Source organism: Apium graveolens, chromosome 3 (genome assembly GCF_009905375.1).
Source record: "Apium graveolens cultivar Ventura chromosome 3, ASM990537v1, whole genome shotgun sequence".
NCBI lineage: Eukaryota > Viridiplantae > Streptophyta > Magnoliopsida > Apiales > Apiaceae > Apium > Apium graveolens.
Window position 1 is genome coordinate 19,337,989 of NC_133649.1, and position 25,464 is coordinate 19,363,452.

The 25,464-nt window shown below is 35.1% G+C and overlaps 3 protein-coding genes across 3 annotated transcripts; 1 reads left to right on the forward strand and 2 right to left on the reverse strand.

The window, feature by feature from the left end:
* Positions 1-8,004: 8,004 nt before the first annotated feature.
* On the forward strand, positions 8,005-13,261 carry LOC141711901 (uncharacterized). Its single transcript, XM_074514604.1, has 4 exons — positions 8,005-8,221; positions 9,038-9,136; positions 12,565-12,722; positions 12,996-13,261. Exons 1-4 carry the CDS (start codon positions 8,125-8,127, stop codon positions 13,110-13,112), a joined length of 471 nt encoding a protein of 156 aa, XP_074370705.1. The 5' UTR covers positions 8,005-8,124; the 3' UTR covers positions 13,113-13,261.
* Positions 13,262-14,449: 1,188 nt separating this feature from the next.
* On the reverse strand, positions 14,450-16,329 carry LOC141711900 (UDP-glucosyltransferase 29-like). The gene has a single exon (XM_074514603.1). It carries the CDS (start codon positions 16,177-16,179, stop codon positions 14,662-14,664), a length of 1,518 nt encoding a protein of 505 aa, XP_074370704.1. The 5' UTR covers positions 16,180-16,329; the 3' UTR covers positions 14,450-14,661.
* Positions 16,330-16,882: 553 nt separating this feature from the next.
* LOC141711902 (uncharacterized) lies at positions 16,883-20,986 on the reverse strand. Its single transcript, XM_074514605.1, has 4 exons — positions 20,365-20,986; positions 19,403-19,558; positions 18,597-19,277; positions 16,883-18,388 (listed from the first exon to the last, which is right to left on the reverse strand). The coding sequence occupies exons 1-4, from the start codon at positions 20,707-20,709 to the stop codon at positions 17,261-17,263; spliced, it is 2,310 nt and encodes a 769-aa protein (XP_074370706.1). The 5' UTR covers positions 20,710-20,986; the 3' UTR covers positions 16,883-17,260.
* Between the last annotated feature and the right edge of the window lie 4,478 nt (positions 20,987-25,464).

A 25,464-nucleotide genomic window follows, 5' to 3' on the forward strand; every position in this document is an offset into this window, starting at 1 on the left:
TTGAATCGATAGTAAGTTTAGGTATGTATTCTTTTGCACTTAAACGTCATAAAGTGTCATAATTTACATGTCCTAATCTAGCATGCCATAAATTAGGAGACTCAAGCAAGTAAGCAGGAGAATTCTTCATTTCATTATCGTCCTTAACGAACATTACATTGAGCTTAAGAAGCCCATCGGTTAAATAACCCTTGCCTACAAACATACCACTCTTAGACAAAATAACTTTATATGACTCTATTACAATGCGAAAGTCATGCTTACTCAACAGAGAACCAGACACAAGGTTCTTGCGAATATCAGGCACATAAAGTACATTCTTCAATGTCAGATTCTTCCCAGAGGTCATCTTCAGGATCACCGTGCCTTCACCCTTAATGGTATAAGTTGCCGAATTCCCCATGTAGAGCTTCTCACCAGCATCGGAAGCTTTAAGGCTAGAGAAAATTGACTTGTCTGAGCAAACATGCCTAGTAGCACCAGTATCAATCCACCATTCACGTGGATTAGAACCGACCAGGTTCACTTCAGAGACCGTAGCACAGAGGTCTATATCACCCATCTCCTTGGAGATATTCTCTACCATGTTTGCTTCTTTCTTCTTGTTGGGCTTCTTAGGCTTCTTGCAGTCAGAAGACCTATGACCAACTTTATCAAAGTTGTAGCACTTCTCCAGAAATTTCGACTTCGAAATCTCTCCTTTGGGTGCCAGCTTTGCCCCTTTACTAGAATTAGTCTTCTTGGGCTTGGAGCTTTGAGCATGCTCCACCATGTTTGCCTTCTCAGTGGCAATATTAACTTTCTTCTCGGACCCTCTGTTGTCTTCTTCAATACGAAGTCTATCAATAAGATCCTCCATAGACATCTCATTTCGCTTGTGCTTAAGGTAGTTCTTGAAATCTTTCCATCCAGGTGGAAGCTTTTCAATAACAGCAGCAACTTGGAAAGACTCACTTATGACCATTCCCTCAGCATGAATGTCATGAATGATCACCTGCAGTTCCTGCACCTGACTGAACACAATCTTAGAGTCTGCCATCTTATAATCAAGAAAGCGGCCAACAATCCACTTCTTTGCCCCAGCGTCCTCGGTTTTATACTTATGGTCAAGTGACTCCCATAAGACCTTAGCTGTTGGCTTCGCGCTGTATACGTTATACAACGAGTCAGACAAACAATTTAACACATAGTTCTGACAAATGTAGTCGGAGTGCTTCCAAGCATCAGCAACACACAGTCTGCATGTTACTCTCAGCAGTGAGCAACGATGGTTCTTCCTTAAGGAAGCGATCCATATGCAATATGGTCAGATAAAAGTGCATCTTTTGTTGCCAACATTTGAAGTTCGTTCCGTTGAACTTCTCAAGTTTTTCAGCATGTGCAGCAGGCACAGTTGGCATAACAGGTGCAGCAGGCACCACATGTGGAACAGATGGTACGTGCGTCTGTACTACTGGTGTATGCACACCAGTAGGCACCGCAGGTATGATCGGAGGAGTGAATCCTGCCGATATCTGTCCAAGAGGAACACTAAACTGTCCAATGACAGTGTGTCCCACAGGCACATGTCCCGAAGGCACATGTCCAACAGGCGTTTGACCCCCATCAGATCGTACGATCTGTGCGTTAGGGTTAATCGGCTGCTGGTGAACCCCATCAGATCCAGTGATCTGTGCGTTGGGATCAGCCGTCATGTTCATCAGATCGTTCACAGTTTGGTTCTCCGTCGATCTGTTACTCAACAAAACAAGCAGATACAGATGTATCAGTCACATATGTATAAAATAAAATAGCTTTAAGATTGTTAATACAATCTGCGATTAATACATATAAATCAAATAAGTGTGTGTGTGAGTAAACGAAATCAAACAGAGAAAGAAAGGATATAACCAAAGGGAGATCCTCGAGTCCAGTTGAAACTGTCTCCTTAAAGCTATTTCGCCTCTCACCATATGTGCGAGTCGATAGCCTCCCAGGATAAAACGAGATACCAGTATAATCGATAAATCGAATATACTCTCAGCGAACTTGAACTAAGCCCGAGAACTATCACCGAAATATCGAAAAAATTTAAGACTAAAGAGACCGAGAATGAAAGAGATGACTCTTATTCCCTTGACTTAATAAAACTGATGCCCTAAGACTCTATTTATAAAGAGAGGCTTGAAATGACTTGTTTTTCTTTTCGACGTGGTACACGGTATTTATAAGAAAAACTAAGGAATAGGTTTGTGCTACTTTCGATACGGTACAAAACCACTTTTTATATTAAAAGGTAAAACTTTGGAACATCAGTTCTTATTCACCTTTTACTCATTTTGAGCGTGTAAATATGCGTTGAAATCCCCTCGAAGAGGAGAATACGTTCCAATAAATACACACCACTAACACAGAATGTGTCTCACTGCTATAGAGTCTCAAAATGATTCACAACTTAGTCTAAAATACTAAGGTTGTCCAACATATCCGAGACGAGACACATTGGTAACGCGTGGTGTTAATATCAAAAGAAATGGTTGAATTCCAGTTATTTTTTAATGTTTAAATATGGTATCAAGCGATGAGTTCAGTGGTTAAAGATGAGATAGCTTAAATAATTAAGATATTATTAGTTATTATCTTTAGATTTCGCCGTCGAGATTTATCGGAACTTTTAACTTAGAAGAGATACTCGTCTAAGCCTAATTGTATCAACTCTAACCAAACAATCACTCGCTCGCCTACTTTTAACTTTTAGCTTAGTATATCGACTTTACTGGTAGACAGTATGACGCGATGTCCTTGAAATGTTCGACCGTTTGTGTAAACGATGACATACTCATCACTATATCTTTCCTGACTCATTCAGTTCTCATGATTATGTCCAATTTGGCCATGGAACATCGTCCTGGTTCTGCAGGAGTTTCTAAAGAATTGTGCCTCGCAATTCTCCTTTGAAGCGGCCTCACTTCTCTCCCACATAGGTGATACTCAACTGAATTCCATGTGTTCACTCATGAACTCCATGTATTCATCAAAGATCATTAAAAGCTCAAAATTTAACCTCGTACCTTACGGGTCTCACTGTTTCCTCATCATAGGATCAGGCCAGGGGTTACCCCACAGTGATTTGGTCATCATGATTTAGTTTTCCCATTGAACCAAGTTCTTGGGATCTCCGGTCAGTAATGGTTGGGTGTCCACCATAATGCCGTTAAGCAATAGACTTAAGGCCCATCCCTCTCGATGATATCTCAACCACTTCTCTTGATAACCCTTTGGTTAGTGGATCCGCGATATTATCTTTTGACGGTATATAGTCAATAGTGATAATTCCGGTTGAGATCAATTGTCTAATGGAACTGTGTCGTCGTCGTATATGACGAGACTTTCCATTATACATCGTGCTATGTGCTCTTCCAATAGCGGATTGACTATCACAGTGAATCCCTAATACAGTTACAGGCTTTGGCCATCTTGGAATATCCTCCAGAAACTGTCATAGATATTCAGCCTCTTCGGCGCATTTATCTAGTGCCACGAACTCAGCTTCCATCGTGGAATGAGTTATCACCGTTTGTTTTGAGGATTTCCATGATATTGCCGCTCCAGCTAATGTAAACACATAGTCACTCGTAGACTTAAGTGCTTTCTTGCTAGATATCCGGTTTGCGTCAGTATATCCTTTTAATACTGCTGGGTATCTTCCATAGTGCAATCCATAGTCTCGAGTTCCCCTCAAGTACCTTAGTACCCTTATGATCGCTTTCCAGTGATCAGCTCCCGGATTACTCGTAAACCTACTCAACTTGCTAATTGAGTATGCAATGTCTGGTCTTGTACAACTCATGAGGTACATCAGACTACCAATTATCCTCGAGTATTCCAATTGGGAAACAGCTACACCTTTGTTCTTGGATAGGTGCAAAGTCATATCCACGAGTGTCCTAGCTTTCTCAAAGTCATCCTTAAGAAACTTCTCAAGGATTGTTGGTTTCCTGGATTACATGGAAACAACGTCTCAAAGAATGAGGCATTCCTTGATTCCATAATGGTATTCTTTTGAATATCAGGAATCTTGGATTCATGAACAAGAAACCGATATGCAGTACTGTGTGGAGGATATCCGATGAAGATACAATCCACAGTCTTAGGACCTATCTTCACCTTCTTCGGTGTAGGGATCAGTACCTTTGCAAGGCACCCCCACACTTTCAAGTGTTGGTAGCTTGGTTTCTTTTTCTTCCACATTTCATAAGGACTTACATCCTTATTCTTGCGCATCGTAATATTTAGAATATTATTTGCGCTTAAGATGGCTTCTCCCCACATCGATTGTGGAAGCCCAGAGCTTAACAACATCGCATTCATCATCTCTTTCAGAGTGTGATTCTTCCTTTCAGCCACACCATTTGACTGAGGGGAGTATGGTGCAGTGACCTCATGGATTATACCATGTTGTGAACAGAATTCCCCAAATGGTTCAACATATTCACCTCCACGATCACTTCGTATCGTTTTGATTTTCTCAGTCTGTTGTGTCTCAACTTCTTCCTTATAGATTTTAAATTTATCTATAGCTTCGTCTTTGCTTTTCAACAAATATACATAGCAGTATTTTGAACAATCATCAATGAATGTAATAAAATACTTGTTTCCTCCTCTTGTTGGAGCGAATTTTAAATCACATATGTCGCTATGTATTAGGTCTAGCACTTTGGTGTTCCTTTCCACACGTTTAAATGATGATCTCGTTAATTTTGCCTCAACACAAGTCTCACACTTATGTTTTGAATCGATAGTAAGTTTAGGTATGTATTCTTTTGCACTTAAACGTCATAAAGTGTCATAATTTACATGTCCTAATCTAGCATGCCATAAATTAGGAGACTCAAGCAAGTAAGCAGGAGAATTCTTCATTTCATTATCGTCCTTAACGAACATTACATTGAGCTTAAGAAGCCCATCGGTTAAATAACCCTTGCCTACAAACATACCACTCTTAGACAAAATAACTTTATATGACTCTATTACAATGCGAAAGTCATGCTTACTCAACAGAGAACCAGACACAAGGTTCTTGCGAATATCAGGCACATAAAGTACATTCTTCAATGTCAGATTCTTCCCAGAGGTCATCTTCAGGATCACCGTGCCTTCACCCTTAATGGTATAAGTTGCCGAATTCCCCATGTAGAGCTTCTCACCAGCATCGGAAGCTTTAAGGCTAGAGAAAATTGACTTGTCTGAGCAAACATGCCTAGTAGCACCAGTATCAATCCACCATTCACGTGGATTAGAACTGACCAGGTTCACTTCAGAGACCGTAGCACAGAGGTCTATATCACCCATCTCCTTGGAGATATTCTCTACCATGTTTGCTTCTTTCTTCTTGTTGGGCTTCTTAGGCTTCTTGCAGTCAGAAGACCTATGACCAACTTTATCAAAGTTGTAGCACTTCTCCAGAAATTTCGACTTCGAAATCTCTCCTTTGGGTGCCAGCTTTGCCCCTTTACTAGAATTAGTCTTCTTGGGCTTGGAGCTTTGAGCATGCTCCACCATGTTTGCCTTCTCAGTGGCAATATTAACTTTCTTCTCGGACCCTCTGTTGTCTTCTTCAATACGAAGTCTATCAATAAGATCCTCCATAGACATCTCATTTCGCTTGTGCTTAAGGTAGTTCTTGAAATCTTTCCATCCAGGTGGAAGCTTTTCAATAACAGCAGCAACTTGGAAAGACTCACTTATGACCATTCCCTCAGCATGAATGTCATGAATGATCACCTGCAGTTCCTGCACCTGACTGAACACAATCTTAGAGTCTGCCATCTTATAATCAAGAAAGCGGCCAACAATCCACTTCTTTGCCCCAGCGTCCTCGGTTTTATACTTATGGTCAAGTGACTCCCATAAGACCTTAGCTGTTGGCTTCGCGCTGTATACGTTATACAACGAGTCAGACAAACAATTTAACACATAGTTCTGACAAATGTAGTCGGAGTGCTTCCAAGCATCAGCAACACACAGTCTGCATGTTACTCTCAGCAGTGAGCAACGATGGTTCTTCCTTAAGGAAGCGATCCATATGCAATATGGTCAGATAAAAGTGCATCTTTTGTTGCCAACATTTGAAGTTCGTTCCGTTGAACTTCTCAAGTTTTTCAGCATGTGCAGCAGGCACAGTTGGCATAACAGGTGCAGCAGGCACCACATGTGGAACAGATGGTACGTGCGTCTGTACTACTGGTGTATGCACACCAGTAGGCACCGCAGGTATGATCGGAGGAGTGAATCCTGCCGATATCTGTCCAAGAGGAACACTAAACTGTCCAATGACAGTGTGTCCCACAGGCACATGTCCCGAAGGCACATGTCCAACAGGCGTTTGACCCCCATCAGATCGTACGATCTGTGCGTTAGGGTTAATCGGCTGCTGGTGAACCCCATCAGATCCAGTGATCTGTGCGTTGGGATCAGCCGTCATGTTCATCAGATCGTTCACAGTTTGGTTCTCCGTCGATCTGTTACTCAACAAAACAAGCAGATACAGATGTATCAGTCACATATGTATAAAATAAAATAGCTTTAAGATTGTTAATACAATCTGCGATTAATACATATAAATCAAATAAGTGTGTGCGTGAGTAAACGAAATCAAACAGAGAAAGAAAGGATATAACCAAAGGGAGATCCTCGAGTCCAGTTGAAACTGTCTCCTTAAAGCTATTTCGCCTCTCACCATATGTGCGAGTCGATAGCCTCCCAGGATAAAACGAGATACCAGTATAATCGATAAATCGAATATACTCTCAGCGAACTTGAACTAAGCCCGAGAACTATCACCGAAATATCGAAAAAATTTAAGACTAAAGAGACCGAGAATGAAAGAGATGACTCTTATTCCCTTGACTTAATAAAACTGATGCCCTAAGACTCTATTTATAAAGAGAGGCTTGAAATGACTTGTTTTTCTTTTCGACGTGGTACACGGTATTTATAAGAAAAACTAAGGAATAGGTTTGTGCTACTTTCGATACGGTACAAAACCACTTTTTATATTAAAAGGTAAAACTTTGGAACATCAGTTCTTATTCACCTTTTACTCATTTTGAGCGTGTAAATATGCGTTGAAATCCCCTCGAAGAGGAGAATACGTTCCAATAAATACACACCACTAACACAGAATGTGTCTCACTGCTATAGAGTCTCAAAATGATTCACAATTTAGTCTAAAATACTAAGGTTGTCCAACATATCCGAGACGAGACACATTGGTAACGCGTGGTGTTAATATCAAAAGAAATGGTTGAATTCCAGTTATTTTTTAATGTTTAAATATGGTATCAAGCGATGAGTTCAGTGGTTAAAGATGAGATAGCTTAAATAATTAAGATATTATTAGTTATTATCTTTAGATTTCGCCGTCGAGATTTATCGGAACTTTTAACTTAGAAGAGATACTCGTCTAAGCCTAATTGTATCAACTCTAACCAAACAATCACTCGCTCGCCTACTAAACCAATTATCATACAAAACACAAATGGTCGAAGTTGTTGTGCCCGTCTCGACAACTTAAGTAGGCGGAGTAGACAAGGAAACGAATATGAGCAATTTAGCACTACCTCGTTTTGGATAACATCACACATAACTAGTTTTTATATATTTTGAACAATCTACAAAAGATTAATTGTTTAAAATATACCCCTTCCGTCCTACTCAAATTTTTATATTTTGAATATAGAGACTCAATACTCATTTAATGTTCCTATTAGATATAGTTGCATAATTAATTTTAAAATTATTATTTTTAAAATGAAAATATAATATTCAAATTTTTATAAAAAAAGTTATTAAAAATAAATCCTGAAACTATATTTCATAGTTGTCTTAAAATATGTAAAAAAATATAAAGAAATTTCTTAAATAAAAATTCAACTCTTTATCAAAAGAAAAATAAGCTATTAATAATACTATTTACTAGAATCCCGGAAATTGACATGCGTAGTACTTACGTTTTCTCCAACCACATCATCACCGACCTTTTTTATATAATAAACAAAATCCTCTTCTTCTTCTTCTTGCACGATCTATCTATCTTATTTATACATTCAAGAACTTATCTAACAAGTCAAGTATCAAGAAGCCATGGCGTTGACTCGATGCACTAACTTGCTTTTTCTTGTTCTGTTCACTGTCTCTTCACTTTCTTCTTTGATTCAAGCCACTGATATTAAGTACTGCGGTGCGTTTCTTTTCTCTCTTTTTTTTTGATTATTTTTTCCCATTTTTTATTGATTTTGCTTCTGCCTACTTAATCAATAATCATACTTTACTATCTCAATCTTAATTTATATTTTATATACATCTTCGTTTTTGCACTGTTGTTTTTATATATATTGCTTATATAGTGTTCCTTGTTATGTTGATGAGTTTTGGCAAAAATGGAAAAAAAAAGTTAGATCTTGGGTGGTAAGTAATTTGTCTGTTTGTGAATCATCTAGATAATTAGAATCATCGGAAAATTTGTATTGTAATTGTGATTACACTATTGGAATCTTACTTTCGGAACTTTTCTTTGTCAATAAGTTGTAGTTTGTTGAAATGAGGGATTGGATGTATCATGTAAGGCTAATAAAAAAAGATAGTCACTGCAGTTTTATGCCTTTCTAATTTGTTTTGTCATGTATTCGATCCTTAAACTTGTCTAGTTTTGGTCGATAATGAGTTTCGTTGTTTGTAGTAAGCAGCAAATGGTACTTGGAGTGTTACCGTGTTACTGATCTTTTTTCTTTTTTCCTATTATATGTGTGTGTAATTATTTGATTTTAGAAATTGTTTTGGTTTATGATAGTAAAACCATAGTTATCAGGATTACTTGCTTGCTTAACAGCAAATGGTTTTCCTGTGTGCAAAGACAAAAGAATGACTTTTTCGATGTATATCATATAGAAATATTTTTGTACCAGTTATATTTCACATTTCTTGGCTCATTTGATGTAGGTATTATGTTATCTTCCTTTGACTTGTTCTAATTTTTCTCCTTTGATGATGTGTGTAGATAAATCTAACTATGATGTAAAAGTAAACGGAGTTGAAATCAAACCTTATCCGGTGTCAAGAGGGAAAAAGGCCACCTTCAGCATATCTGCTTCTACAGGTAGTTACTTTGTTCTATTTACCACTTTGTCTGATTATTGTCAAGTTCTTTAGATATGCGTCATACCATGTATATTAACTAGCAATGTTCCACTGAATATACCATGTATATTAACTAGCAATGTTCCACTGACTATACGTTTCTCAAACAACTTACAGGATATGAATTATGATGTTAGCATGCTACCTATTACCTTAATATTAAATTTGGAAGAAAAGACCTCATAATGTAGAAAAACATAAACACACTCAGAAAAATAGGAGAAATGTATAAATTGCAATCTTATCTACCTTTCCAGGTCTCTGGATTTACGCTGAACATGATACTTGTATACATAAAAATTACCTGTCATTTGTATTGGAGTTCATCAGAGATAGTAAGATAAATAGATGAATTTGCATGTGACACTGTCTTCTTAACTTGATAGCCACCTGGATGGTGAAATTAGAAGTTGTGCTAAGATACTTGAAATGCTATCCCTTTCTTATTCTATTCCTTGAGCCTTCTTAAAAGCTACATTGTAACAGCCCACACTTCCGGACTATTAAATCTAAATACCAAAATTTAAATAAAATAGATTCTTATTCGATAATTCAAATATATCACGAAGGTCAAAGCAGCGGTCAAACTCAATAATCAAAATCATAAAAACAGAGACGCAGCTCCACAAATCCGATAATAATTGTCTAACAGATAATTAAATTCATTCTCTAAAAACAAAATCTTTATTCTAATTCAAATAGCACAAAACGAAGCAGCACAGATCTCCACATAGTTCTCATTCCTTAATCTTAATATGCTCCAAATTCCGAACCTGAAATGTTAAAAGGGGTGAGCTACACAGCTCAGCAAGTACAAATTGACTAACTTTTAAACAGAAAAACAATGGGTGTTTTGATAAAACGATTTTTCTTAAAACAATAATAATTTTGTAAAACATTTTCTAAAATAAATCCAACCCAAAGTTTTATATTTTATAAGTCAGAATTTAAAACAGAACAGAGCAAAATTTATAACAGTACAGATTTTATAACAGATCTGAACAGAATAAAACAGAACGAAACGATAATTCTTATAAATACCACAGTCTTGATCTACGGCCACACTTTGCCAGTAGCCGGCATCTAATTCTTATTCTTATTCTTTATACCACACTTTGCCGGTGGTCGGCATCTAAAGTTCAATAATTACGCGCCCTTAATAGGTATCTAAAGTTGCACACTTGTGCGCCTACTAAGGGTATCTAAGGCTAGTTCCGGAACTATAGCGTAAATTACGAACGGGTTCGAAAACGTAGAGACTGGGTTCTAAAATTCACAAATACTTATATCTTATAATTTCGAAATCAAAATTCTTATATCTTATACGAAATTAAAAACAGAACTGAAATATATTTTCCGAAAAATAAAAGTAAGTCAAAAGTACTTACCTCGAAGTCGACACTTAAAAATCCAAAAATAATAACACGAACAAATCCTAGCATTTAATAAGCAGAACATAATTAATTAATTCAATCTACAACATACTTTGTACAAATTTTACAAACAGACGTCATATTATATTATATTAAGGTCAAATAGAAATTTTAATCTAATAATGTAATCGCAGAAGGTCAAAACTTAACACCTGTTATCACTATCAAATGGACCGACAACAATTTAACCATGCAATTAAGAAAAACAAAACAAACAAAACAAATGGGCTTCAAGCCCAAGTATGCATGCAACCTGTCTGGTCCAAATCCAATACAAAGTACAAGTGATCACCACATTACTCTTTCTAGTCTAACATGATTTTTTTTTTTTTTTTTTTTTTTATATAAATCTATTACTGCTTTCATATCTACACAAGCATGCTACCATAAATGAGCCAATGAATTTAATGTACACATGAGAAATTCTAGCAATCAAGTTACTATTTAGGTGCACGTATTATATTTAAATCATCAAATTTAATACATAAAATAATAAATTTATACTTGGCCACAAATTAATTCACCGAATTCAATCACAGTTTCATATTAAATTTATCAAAATTTAGCATATTACATACACACTTAAAATAATATTTAAATGCATTAAAATGGTTTTGCTTTATAGATTACATAAATATAATTTCAAAAATAGTATTTTACTAACAAATTGACAAGACAAAATATTATGAATGATCCTAAACACTACCAGCTAATCATTGGAATTAATAAGAGTAAAGTATGCACCAAAGTTGATTACCATGGAACTCTAGTAAATTAAAAGTTTTTTTTTTTTTTTTTTTTTTTTTTTTTTTTTTAAGATTCTATGAAATTTAGCATAGCAATTAAGTATTAATATCATAATAAGCAAATATACTTCTGAACATAATCATAGATCAACTACAATAACATCATGTAGACAATCAATTATACATATCATGTACACATGCATAAAACCTATTCAATCACACACTCAAAAACAAATTTATATGTTAAGTAATCCCTTGGCACACCACATAAAATAGTACAAAACAATAAAATTGGAGCATGACAAAAAGGAACAGACACATGAAAGTAGGTCATATAAAAATCAATTATCTTTGCTAAAATATGAACATGAAACAAGCCAAAATAAACATACGCGGCACAGGGTAAAGGTTGTACCTGTTTGAAGGTGAGAAGCTGTACGAGTTAATTTATTGTCTACCGGGGTTGTTATATAGGCGCACAAAACCCTAATTCTAACTAAGAAATAATAAATTTTCCTCTTAATAATTTACAAGCTCTCCAAGTAAATTCCTAAAATAAAATATTTGACACACAAAAATACCTAATCTAAAAAGATTTTGATTTTCTAAATTATTCTTACACTTATTTCCAAAAATAACAAATTTTTTTCCTAACTTAAATAACTTGCACATAAATTTTCCGAAATATTCTAAATTAAATATTTATCTAAACTAACTAATATCTAATATCTAATAAATAAACTAAAAAAAATAATGCGGATTTTACATACATGCTATGCAGATATATTGCTAAACATGAGTCATGTTCTTGCAAGGTGTTAGATATGTGGTTATGCATTTTCTGTGATTATTTGAACTTGCTCATCTCCATCCTGTATTCTGGTTCCTTGTTAATCTTTACCATTGTTCTTTCTGTCTTGTTTATTGATCACTGAATGATATTATTTGAGGTACTGGCAGTACTGCTATACTACTATTTAAACAATAAATATGTATCGTCTTTTTCATCCTTATCAAATTTCATGTATGGACTTCAATAGACTAGTTAACGGGTGCTGTTTCGCATACTCTCTTTTAACGGGAAGCTTGTTTGAGTTTCCTGTCACGAACAGTTATGGTCAAGGACTAACCTTAATATCCTTGAGAAGAGTAAAATATAATATTTGGTGGTAAAGGCAGTATGATTCATCAGCTTTTGGTATGTGCAGATAAGTCAATTTCCGAAGGAAAACTGTTGATTGAAGTTGCATATTATGGATGGTATATCCATAGTGAAGATCATGACCTCTGCGGGGAGACCTCTTGCCCTGCTACTGGTGATTTTGTTATTTCTCACTCTCAAGTATTACCTGGAATAACTCCACCAGTAAGTTGTATATGTTATTTTCCTTCCCAATAAAAAATTGCATTCCCATTTTTTAGTGTACAATGTAATGTAACGCGGTCTACATTTGCACTGAACATACAGAGGGTACAGTTATATTTAGGGAATCATTCAGGTGTATGATTATGGCTACAATATTGGGACATTGATAGAGTTGATATGATTGGCTAATTACAGCACTAGATTTCTCTAAGCATATCTATATCGGACCGTCTATACCCGAATCAAGGTGCTTATAGTGTTTGACATTTGCAGGGTTCTTACACACTTAAAATGACGATGACTGATGGAGACGGACAAAAGCTGACATGCATCACCTTTGATTTTAGTGTTGGATGGTTTGCAGCAGCAGAGGCCATTGCGGATATTTAAATGTGTTTGTTTTCGAACTCAGTTGCACTTTGCTTAGACTATAAATACGTGCTCCGTGTAGCTGTGTATATTGTTACAATTTTCCATAAGAAGTACAAAAATGGACAAGTACCCGTTAAATGAACATTTTAAATCCTTTAAAGCTTCTACTTGCAGACTTGTGCATCTCTTCTTGGACTTGGTATGCCCTTATCTAGATGGTATTTAAAATGATTTGGAATTGTTGTAAACCAATTGACCAAGTAGAACATCGTCTGATATGAAGGATTTCTAGAAGAAGAAATTACCTGCTTCATGCTAATTTTGAGGGATGTTTTGAGCTTGAACAAATATAGGGGACATTATTTGGAGAGTTTTTAAAATTCAAAAATGACTTGGTCTTTTGAGGTGGTGAAGCTTTATTTGATTTCCTCACCAATCTGGCGCAATCAACCACTATGTATGAATATGTACTCCTTGACAAATGCGTGACTACAGAATGAAGCTCGACTACTAGTTTAATACTTCCTTCGTCCAACTAGGTACGTATAATGAACGGGTTTTCTAATGTGTGCCCAAGAGCATACAATAGGCACCAACTTCTATGAGTTTAGTGTATTTTGATTGGTCTTCTAATCATAAATATTGAAGGACTTCTCTGCATTTATAACAACTCCACCAATAAAAATGCACCAAACTCATAAAATTTAGTACTTATTGTGTGTTCTTGGGCACACATTAGAAAGACCGATGAATGAAATTATGTTTTGAAGGAGTGTTGAAAAAGTACGAATCGGGGAAAAAATGTTTACTAAATGTTACGTGTTATATTATATTATATTATGATTGTGATTGTTATACCTCAATTATAGAACAGATTTACACCTGATAAACATTCAAACATCACTTATTTTATTTTGTATGAACCATTTTCCTTTTTTGAACGTAGTAAAAAGAATGAAGCTCCCTTTTCCAAAAAGAATGAAGCTTCTTTTATAGTATTCATTTAAAAATTTTCTAATCACACATTTATGTAACGGATTTTTTGCGGTGTGGGCTGACAATAAGAAATTATGTGTCAAATTTTGGTTGGACTTTCAATCATTGATGGACCTTTGAATTTATATCAATTTCACTAATAAATGCACTCCAAAATCATAAAAGTTTGTGTTTAACGTGCATAATAGACTAACCTTTTATATAATACACTTGTTTTAACCCCCATATGGGACGGATGGAGTATATAATATGATGGTTGAACTGAGATGACAAACAAGAACAATAAAAATGACCAAACTTCCATGGTTTCCCTTGATTACAATCAATTACATTAGAAAATATATAACTAAATAGCATATATATTGGATATTACTGAGTATCACCGGTACATATATACCAGCCGGCTTAACAGTACATGTTGATATTAGATGTATAAACATCACACACGTACTAGTAGATTTAACTGATACATGTTGCATCTATAATGATGAGTACTTGGGACTATATTAGTTGCAACTTTTATTTACTAAAACCTAATATAATAACCTTATAAAACATACTAATAATGCAATCAGGATATTTTCAGCAATTGCTTCCCAAACTTGGCGAACCACCCATTGGGTCGACCTATCAACTTGAAGATGTCCCTGCATCCCGGTTCCACTTCTACTGCAGGTTTCGTTTTTACACACAGCTTCTTCAACTCTTTGACAACTTGATCAATTTCTTCATCCTTTTTCATCTTAATCTGATAACTCAACTCAGTTACTTTCTCCCTCACAAACTCATCATTTAGCACTTGCTGAATCACACTTGCCACCTGCTTCGCATGAAGCTTCAAGTCATGGCTTCTCAAGACTTCAATGCCCGCACCAACTTCCTCAACAAGTCTTGCATTGATGGGCTGATCAATATGCATGGGCATGGCAATGATTGGGACACCAAACTTCATGCTTTCAATCACAGAGTTCCACCCACAGTGACTAACAAAGCCACCAGTGTTCGGGTGTCCCAAAATCTTTGCTTGTGGAACCCAACCCTCCACAACCATTCCCCTGTCCCCTACCCTCTCAAAAAACCCCAGAGGTTGCAGTTTACCTTCAAGACTCATCTTCTCACCAAGAGGAAACCTTACAACCCATATGAAGTTAACGTGACTCTGCAGCAAGCCCTCTGCAATTGCTTCAAAATCCTCATTCGAGAGGAAGTACTCACTCCCGAATGAAACAAACACGGTGGATGCCTTCTCCTTCTTGTCCAGCCATCTTAAAGTCTCCGAGTTCTCGTCTTTAACATTGTTGGTAGGTTCTTGAACCAAAGGCCCGACGGGAACAATTTTTTTCCCACACAAACCAGACAGATACTTGATGTACTTTTCATCAATCTCGTTAAAGCCCTTGATCAAAACCACCTTACTTGACTTCTCTATGCAATCAATAACCAGATTGGAGCGATCTCTCTTGTGATCATTGACAGATTTTCTCAATTCCCCCACATTAGCAGTCTCATAATCTCGATAATAAATCTGCGAGTATGGGAACTCAACATCAGGCTTCTTGTATGCATGAAACAAAACCGCAGTTTGTGTAGTGCTGCTGGTTATAAATTGAACAGCAGGAATGTCAAGCTTGAAAGCGGCCTCGGGCGCCCATGGCTGAAGAAAATCATAAACAAGCAAATCGGGTTTGTAGTTTTTGAGAATGTCTGCAAAGGCATGTTTTGACATGTCAAAGGCCTTTTTCAGAGTAGGCATGAGGTGTGATGGAAGTCCATTAGTGGTATGGTAACAAGGAGGGAGATCTGGTAAATTTATGAGATGGAGTTGAATCAGTTGAATCGAACTGTCCTCGAAACCAACCTTTTTCTCAATGGATTTGAGGTTAACCAGCGTGGAACAAAGATAAACGGTAAAATTTCTCTGGCTAAGTTTTTTTCCTAGCTCTAAGAACGGTGATATGTGTCCGTGGCCTAGCCATGGAAACATCAAAACACTCAACTTCTTTTGCATGCAATCCATGAAGGGTGTATAAGTATTTTTTTTCAAAGCTAATGGAGTAATGGTTATGGTTCTGGGTAATGCAAGGGTCATAACAACGTTTATTTATAAGGAAAAAAGAACAGAAAATCATGTAAACTATGAGAAAATCAAAAAGATATCTCAAATCATCGTTTTTTATGAAGTGCTGTGTACAACATACTTGTATATCTTTTCTTATTAACTGCAAGTGTATAATATGATTTAATATCATTATTAGTTCCGATAGGGTATGAAGGTATGTTAATGCTACCCAGATTATAGTCATATTAATACTCCTTAAGCAAATATGGAAACTTTAAAAAAATTCTCAAAAACGGATGCACACATTTCTTAGAAATTAGAATCGGATACCATTATACGTACAAATCTATACTATAATTTTGGAGCAAGTAATTTTGACTTTGACTGGACTGGGGTTTGTAATGTAAATCAGACGATTAATATATAGTTCAGCCAATACAAAGAGGGATAATGTAGTCCAAGAACGGTTCCAAAACCGTGTATACATATACGCCCCCAAAACGAGACAAATATCACACCAAATCATTCGGGAAAAAATTTGAGAAAGGATTCGGGATACTGCTACCTAGCACTAATCAAAAGAAATCTCTCCAGTGCACATTTACCTATTGTGGATACTGAATTGTGAATGCTACATGATTAACAATGCCAACCAACGTATAAGCTTTCGTTTCAAACAGTTTTACCTATTATATGGTCGTGTTTTATTTACTAAAAAACAAATAAGCAAATCTAAAAAGATAATTTAGAACGGCACTACAATCTTCATATATTGGTCTAAAAACTAAACACTCACACATCTTAGATGGAGTTTTAATGGAGTTGGACGAAGAACACATCTTCTACTCACTTTTTACGGTTTGTGTTTCGCAAAACATACACTAGTTCACAAATGTGTAAATACAACATAATAAAACCTGGCTATTAGCATAATATAATCTAATAATATACGGATTACAAACAAAAACGATAAAAAAAATGACAAAACTCAAACTCACATGGTTTCCCTTTGATTTGACCCATCCATTTGGCCGCCTCAAGATGTAAACATGGTATATAACTGAAGAAACATGTTAGCCTAATCACACTTCCCTACAAGTTAGCAAGTCCTTTATGCAGCAACATCAGCCACTGTAATGTATGATGCAGGCAAACTGAGCTCATTGTTGGGCATAACTATTTCTAAATTTGAGTTTTCAGGCCCTTCTGGTATATGTAGTTGTGTGTAGTGAATTTCAATCTGTAGGCGGTGATGAAGCGGAGTTGATGCTATTAAACCTTTCTTAATATCTGCCTGTAATTCCCTGATGGGGATTGCAGCTAAGAAATTCTTTATGTACTCCTTGCACGACTCCTTTCCCTGACAAACTACCTCTTCTTTATCATTGTTCACTATTTCCCCAAGGTTTTCTTCTTCTGCCTTCTCTGCAGAGTTATCATTGGCATCAACCTGTTGATTCCTGTGTACCGGTGCTGAAGCAACTATTTGCTGCTGGTCACCTGTAGAATTTGGTTTTAGCGGTTGGGCAGGGTTACCGGGCAGCCTGTGAATTGTTGTATTCCTATCAAATTTCAGAATGTAAGCTTGGTTACACCCCTCATATAGCCTCTCCCCTAATGTGTCAATAATATAGTAACCTTCCGCTTCAACTCTGAGGACAAAGAAATGGTCATTCCAACTAACAATATAAATTTGAGGTTCAGCAGAGCTTGAACATTCTAATTCTGCTTGGCTAATCTCATCCCAAATGCTGTCAAAGGTCATCGCACCATGCAGAAAATCAAATATCTCTTCTTCCATCCCATCAGGATGGAAAAAACCAACAAAGGACTTCCTGGGAACAACAGAAAGAGATCGTATTTTAGCTTGGAGGATAGTTTCCAAATCAAAGTGCTTGTCAGGAAATCTCTCCCTGTAAGCTTCATTCTCGCAGAGGTTCCTCCACTCCAATGAGCCTTCTCTGATTAAACTATCAAACTGGGACTTAATGGGCATAATGTCTTGGTTGTTTTGTAACCAATCTGCAATTACCGCAACTAGTACGGTACAGGCACTCTCTCCTGCTGCCCGCTCACTCCTCTGATCAATAGAAGCAAAAAAGACCTGTGTTTCAAGTTTCATGTGTCCATCACGGCTCAGTATTTCCTTATGTTCCCAGTTACCGATGGCAAAACTGTCATCTCCAAACTCAGATACGGATGAGCGATTTGCACAGGATTCCTCATCAGTCTTCTGCCACTGGCATATCAAGTTAAACCAATCTGTCAATAATCTGCCTTATCTTTCTATTTTGTTTATTTCGTTTAATTTGTGAATGACTTACTTTTAGTTACTGCTACGTAGTATATAAAGCATAAACTATCAATTCACGCAAGCTAATTAATATGCATATCCTTGTAGACATATTTGGTAAAAATCAAACAAAAGCAAGTTCAAAAAATCTTACCCAAGAAGACTGAGATTCATCAGAGCTGAGTTGTCGACGATCAAAGTCAATGTCATCTCCACCTTCTTCTCCGTTATCCTTCTTCAAAAGCGGCTCGCCCCTGGCTTTGGGAGATCTAAAACTCATCTTCCTCTTTTTCCAAGGCAATATACTACGCTTTGAATTAACACACACGGACTGTTCGGGAATAGATGCCTGTGTGTCCTCTAATTTTGAGCAACCTACATCTGTTTTGCGGTTGCTGTAGTAAACCCAATCCTCATCCTCACTGTTCTTCATATTAGAGTAAACTGACCCCGAATAATTTGCAGAAGCCAATGTGCCGTAACTAAAGGATTTCCTGACAGAAGGATCCTCCTTGATCTCATCAGATTCCCCTTCCTCTAATTCATCAAGAGACTCCGAATCAAATGGGTAGGAATAATCACCTTCCTCACTCCTGGCAGAGTACCTGCCATCACTGTCCTCTTCCTCAAGGCAGACTTTTTTAGCTCTCCTAGTCGAAACATACTCAGTAAAGATCCTTACCTTCCGGAGACCAGCTTTAAGCGCAGAAAGCTCATCTTTCTCCGCGGAATAATTATCTCCAGCAGGAAGTGGAGAAGCAATGAGCACTCTGGGCATCAAAACCGACTGTGCTGGCTGTTGAGCAATTCTTTGCTCCACCAAGGCGAGAGTTATCTGCAAAATGAATGTCTGTCAATATATACAATCACCAAAACCTACAAGGAAATTTAAGTAAAGTAGTATTTAATTATACGATAACAAATAGTATAGGCAGTAGAACACATGTTTGAAGTACTCACACGAAGTAAAGGTTGAGGCTCAGCTGCAGTTCCAGAAACTATCAAAGGTAAACTTAGCTCAAATTCTTCTCCTTCAGCTGCATAGGCATATTCCGTGAGGTTCAAAGTCGTTGTTCCAATTGTCGGAACTTTGTTCTTTGGTCCCAAATTTGATCCCTGAACTTGTAGAAACATAAATGAGTAAATAGTTTATATATGTAAACATTTAAGATGATTTACGTCATCCTCCCAAAGAATCTCCGCTTGACCTAGTTACAAACCCATCATCATCAATAGCACTCCAAGATTCTCTAAATTATACAACTAAGTAAAAAAGACACCTTACCGGGAAAGAAACCTATAAAACACAAGATTCGACGTCACAAATATAACCCCTCACTACAATAATCACCTAATCTTTGAAATATCAAAGAATCCTATAGACTTAAATCTAAAACTGCAAACAAAACAGACTTCATGAGTATTGACCGCGTGACAAAGTATCCGTGAAACCATGAAACTGGCTGAATCTAATAGCAAGATCATTGACACCTCAAATTCAGTTCTCCGGATAATAATTAGCATAAGTTTAAAGCAAGCAAACCTAAACTACATATTTCCTTCAATTAATGTATCATAGCTAACCTCCAACATGTCTCATGCTACAAGTATAGTAAAGACTGATTTCCGCTCGATAAATTAATATATCCATAGATTAACAATTTTTCGGAGTCCACATTAATAGAGACAATGTATCTTTAACTTCAATCAAATAATCTCGATAACTAAATTATCCGGTTCCAAACGTATTCATCTATTAATGTTTATGTTTAGCCTTGCACAGAAGGAAATTTCACAACATTACAAAGCCTAAACAAGTTTATTTTAATTCAATTTGCTAGACAGACACATAAATCTGCAAACAATTAAAATAAATTAAAATTAAATTAAAAACACAAGTACTACTAATCAACAAGACTCACATTGAGAAGAGTGAAAGAGATCTCCCAAGGATGAAAGACAGTATCTTTAATGCCTGAAAGAGTGCAAACATTACAAAACTCTTGTTGGTCCCACAAAACGACACCGTTTGAGTCCAAAGCCTCTTGTTTAGTGACATTTCTTTTCACAGTTCGCCTCAACGAGCTGAGAGCAATCTTGGGGCCTTTCCATTTGATTTCCACAACACATTCTTTGTGTGCACCCGCATGCAGCAGATCCCCGCCGCTGAAACACCATCCTTCAAGACTCTTGACCACAAGCTTGACCTGGAATTTCTTGGATACGAGTGGGGGCCACGGCCTCCACCTCATCATCTTCACCCCCATTGTCTTCTTTTTGATAAGGGTGTTTAAAAGAGTGAAAAAGGTTGTGTCTTTATTCAAAAATGGGGTCTTTTTGAGAGAGAGATGGAGAGTAATGTTATTTGAGAACAATATGAGAGAGAATAAGTAGAGAAAGAAGGGGATGGGGTGTTGGCCGGCAGAACTAAGGTTTTTCCAAATTTTGTATGTATATATGTGTGTGTATATATTGAAAGAGAAACGGGTGTGTGTAGAGACTAGACAGTAGACATGAGAAGAAAGAGATTGAGGGTAGGGTTGATCTTGGGTCACCAAAAAGTTTATATCACATGCTTACATAGCCTTTATATTTCATATTAACTCAAAATAATTTTTCTTGTAGCTAAAGCCGGGAGTATCTCGAATATAGGTTCCTAATGGGTTCACAAATTTTATGTGCAGGACACTTTTGATTGTTAATCTACTAGAGTTGTATGTTTGCCCAAACCTTATCTAGCAATTTTTAAAATGACTAAAATACATATATAAATGCAAAAAAATTACTCCCTCCATCTTTTTAAATTGTTATCAAAAGGATTAGGCATCGAGTTTAAGAAATATGTATAAAGTAGTGAGAAAGAATGTGGGTGAAGTGGTGGGATCCATCGATTTTTAATATATAAAAAAAAATAGTGGGAAAAAAGTAGCGCGAAAAGGGAGGTAAAGTGGGGTAAACAGGGGGACCAATTGATTATTTTTGGTAAGTTTTGAAATGTAAATAAATAGATGAGACATCCCAAAAATGAAAGTGTAAAGAAATGAAAAAGACGAGGGAGTATATTATTAATGTCTTTTTTAATTTATTAGTCATTTACAATTTAATTTAAGAGAACAAATAGGCAACAATTAAAGGTTGATATTTATTAGAATAAAACGTTATCAAGTTGATATAAAATTGAGTAAAAATAAAATATTAATATATATGATAATTTAGTAAAGTTGACAATTAATATGATAACCTTATTGGAAATACCGTTACTAGTTTAAACTGAGGTGGACTGCTTGGAGTAGTTTTTAATTTGGAAGAAAAACAATTAGTATTGCATTTAAAAATTGAACAAACATATTGATTTGGGGGGGGGGAGTTTATGTTTGTAACTGTTGTTTGACATTTGTGTTGAGGCATGAACAACAATGATGACAACGTCTCTGCATCTGCGTACAGATAAGACTTGTATTGAATTGTGTACGACTGTTTTAGAACAGATTCTACTTTTTTTAAACTCCAAAATTGCCGTTTCTTGAAAAAACCGACATTTCCTTACTGCATTTCATTATTTGGATTTTGAGCGCACATTAAATTTTTTTAAAAAAATTATCATAGAAAACCCGTCAGTGCTGAGAATTCGGGTTCGATCCAAAATCGGACCAAACCGAATAAATCGAATAATCATTTTTTTTTAAATCAAACCGGACGAAGTTATATTATGGACCGGACCGAAACGAACCGAATTCGGTTCGGTTCGGTCCGGTCCGTTTTTGGACCGAACAGACAGAAAACAAAAATTGCATTAAAAAATAAATTACAAATTATAAAATTTAAAATATAATTAAAGTAATGTGATATGTAAAGTTCTAATAGTCTACAAATATAATTACAATTAAAATTTATGATTATAACTTTTAAGATATATGTAAATTTATATAATATAAAATTATAATATTTATGATTTGGTATATTCGATCTATTTGATCCGGACCAAAATATTTGTTAAAAGAACCAAATTGAATCGAATTTTATTTCTGAATAGATCGAATTTCTAAAAAATTAGGACCGAACCGAACTGAATTAACACGGTTCGGTTCGGTTTTTCGGTTTCGGTTCGGTTTTGCTCAGTCCCGAAACCCGTAGTCGCTACCCTTCAGGTGCGTATTAGGTAAAACTCCACGGGCTCACGCAATAACCTACAAATCACGTTAAACAATGTAAACTGCATTTAAACTCTGCCTCAGCGGACATAATCATAAATAATTTAACTCATTTTTTATTATACAAGGTGGTCCATTATTATTAATAGATATGAAACAATCAAAATGAATTAAAATGAAGAGATTTCACGATTAGCAAGTATACACCGGCACACAGTTTATAATTTGATTAAAGAATTTTAACCAAAATATTACTCAATAGTATATTTAAAATTTGTGCGATGCACGATTGTTTTAAATATATTTAGTTATTATTTTTAATTTTAATATTCTATTATTTACATTGTTTTAATTTTTTTAATTATTTTATTTTAATATTTTAACATATTCAATAGTGAGAATCATATTTACTTCAATTTTAACATTGTTTTAGCCTTCAATTATACACATTATTTTGTTTGGGTATAAACCCATTATATAAAAAAATCCAAGTAATTATATTCAAATTTTAATATAATTTATTTAAGTTCGGATATATTATATAAATTTGTTAGCCCTGATAAAAGTGTGTGTGTTTGTGTATTTAGTTGGTCTAATTAATTTTGGGTTTCAATTTTTACCTGGGATTAATTACATACATTTATTTTAGTTCAGATGACAACATATATTATTTTGTGTTTATCCGACATAATAATATCCAGTTTCGTTTTACGAAAATAATATTATCTCTAGTTTCATTTTTATAAAATAATATGGATATTGTAGACATAGAAGAAAACCCTTCAATTTCATTATATAAGACCTTTAAATCAACAAAATTCAAATAATTATATTTGATTTTTTTAGTTATATTTTAGTTTGGGTTGAATATTATTTAATTTTAGCCTAGTTAGGTAATATATATTATTTATTTTAACTCGATGTCATTATATCAACCAACGAATTAGTTGTATTTAGTTTTAGGCTGGATGAGTCTGAATTAGCTGCATTTAGTTTTAGCCCGATGAGTACTATATATTATTTTAAACTGCACCGGTAATATTTATTATTATTTTTTAGACCAATACAATAAATCAACTAACAATGTTTACTTTTTTATTTTTAATTTTAACACGGGTCATTAGTATAATGTTGTTTAAACCCGTATGAACGTTTTGTATTATTTTATTTTATCTCGGGTTGTCATACCTACCAACCAATTATTCTAATTTTAATCTTATTTTAGAGTCGTTCAATAATATAATTATTTTGGCCCCGATGATTAGTATACAATTTTTTCTATCAAGAGACCACTATACATATTTAATTATTTTGTTTTACACCGGCTCAATAGCATAATTTATTTTGGGCCGGGTCAGTATTATATATTATTTTGTTTCGACTAGAAACTATTATACATATTTAATTATATTTGTATTTATGTAATTACATTGGGAGTATTATTCAATTAAGAAAAGTGTTTTATGTTAAATATTAAGTTGCCAAAATAAAAGTGATCAAGTACCAACAACCAAATTTTCAATATTTAGTATTTAATATAATAATATAGATTTTGATTATTAGATGATCGATTTAACCAAAGTTTGAATTTAAATAAAACAAATTATTTTAGATTTTAAAGTGATAAAATATGTTTTAAACTAACTATACATTTAAAAATTTCTTAATCATATAGTATGTGTAATTTATGGTTAAATATTGTTCAATTTAACCCCTAATAATTTAAACAAGACATAGAACATGAGATACAAGAGATCAAATAAATGTACGACAGAACCCATATTTTATACATAATTAAGCTTCAATAAGGGGTGTCTGATATTACCTAAATAAAAAAATAAAATTGAGTTACCTTACTAATTTTTCCTTTCTAAGTACATAAATATATTTAAAAAATGAATAAAATAAAAAAGTGGCTGAACGCAATTGCGTGGGAGGCAGCATGGTTCAGCTGTTAAGCATGCTTTATAAGTTAATTTCCAGATGGCCGGTAATAAGATAAGCGGTTCTAAACTTGGTTGGAATTCACTTTTTTGAGTAAACATTACTTGAATTGTTAGTAGTCTATTTATGACCAAAAATTGGCCCCTATTTCCTGATGATTAATGCCATACATCTTGCACTAGTTTAAAATACTTACAATGTTAATGGCGTGATTGCCGACCAATGTTAGGGAGTCAGTGGCCAAGATTAAATAAAATATATTTGGAATTAATAAAAGGTCAACCATGACGTTGAGCTTTCGACCCGCGAAGGTAAAAAAAACTGGTAATAAATTCTATTTAATTATTAAAATTCTCTTTTTTTTTTCTTTAAAATTTACTAAAAGAATGTATCATAAACTCCTTCACTCTTGAAAATTAACATATATTATTCTTGAATAATGAATATATATTAAAGGCATAATCCACATTTATTGACTTAAACGGGCACCACATAATAATATTTGGTCACAAATTAAAGTTGGTGTGTGGGGATTAGGAAATGAAGTGTGAACTGTGAACATGATCATGTTTGGTGCATGAGATTAGCATGCAATGGAATAAATTTTAGTGGAGTACTGTTTTGTAATGGGATTAAAGTAGAGGGAACAATTTCGGGTTTTGGGTCGGGTTCGGGTCGGACTGGATGTACCTGATTTTTTTAGTCTGACCCGAACCCGACCCGACCCGAAACGGGTTCAAAAATTGTAACACGAACCCGACCTGATAGGTACCCGAATAACCCGAAATTGACCTGTTTGACCCGAAATAACCCAAAAATTAGAAAAAATTAAAAAAATTAAAATTAAAAAAATTAATTTACATCATTACAAAACTAAAATATTATGTCAAATTAATATAAAAAATAAAAATATAATAAAACACAATA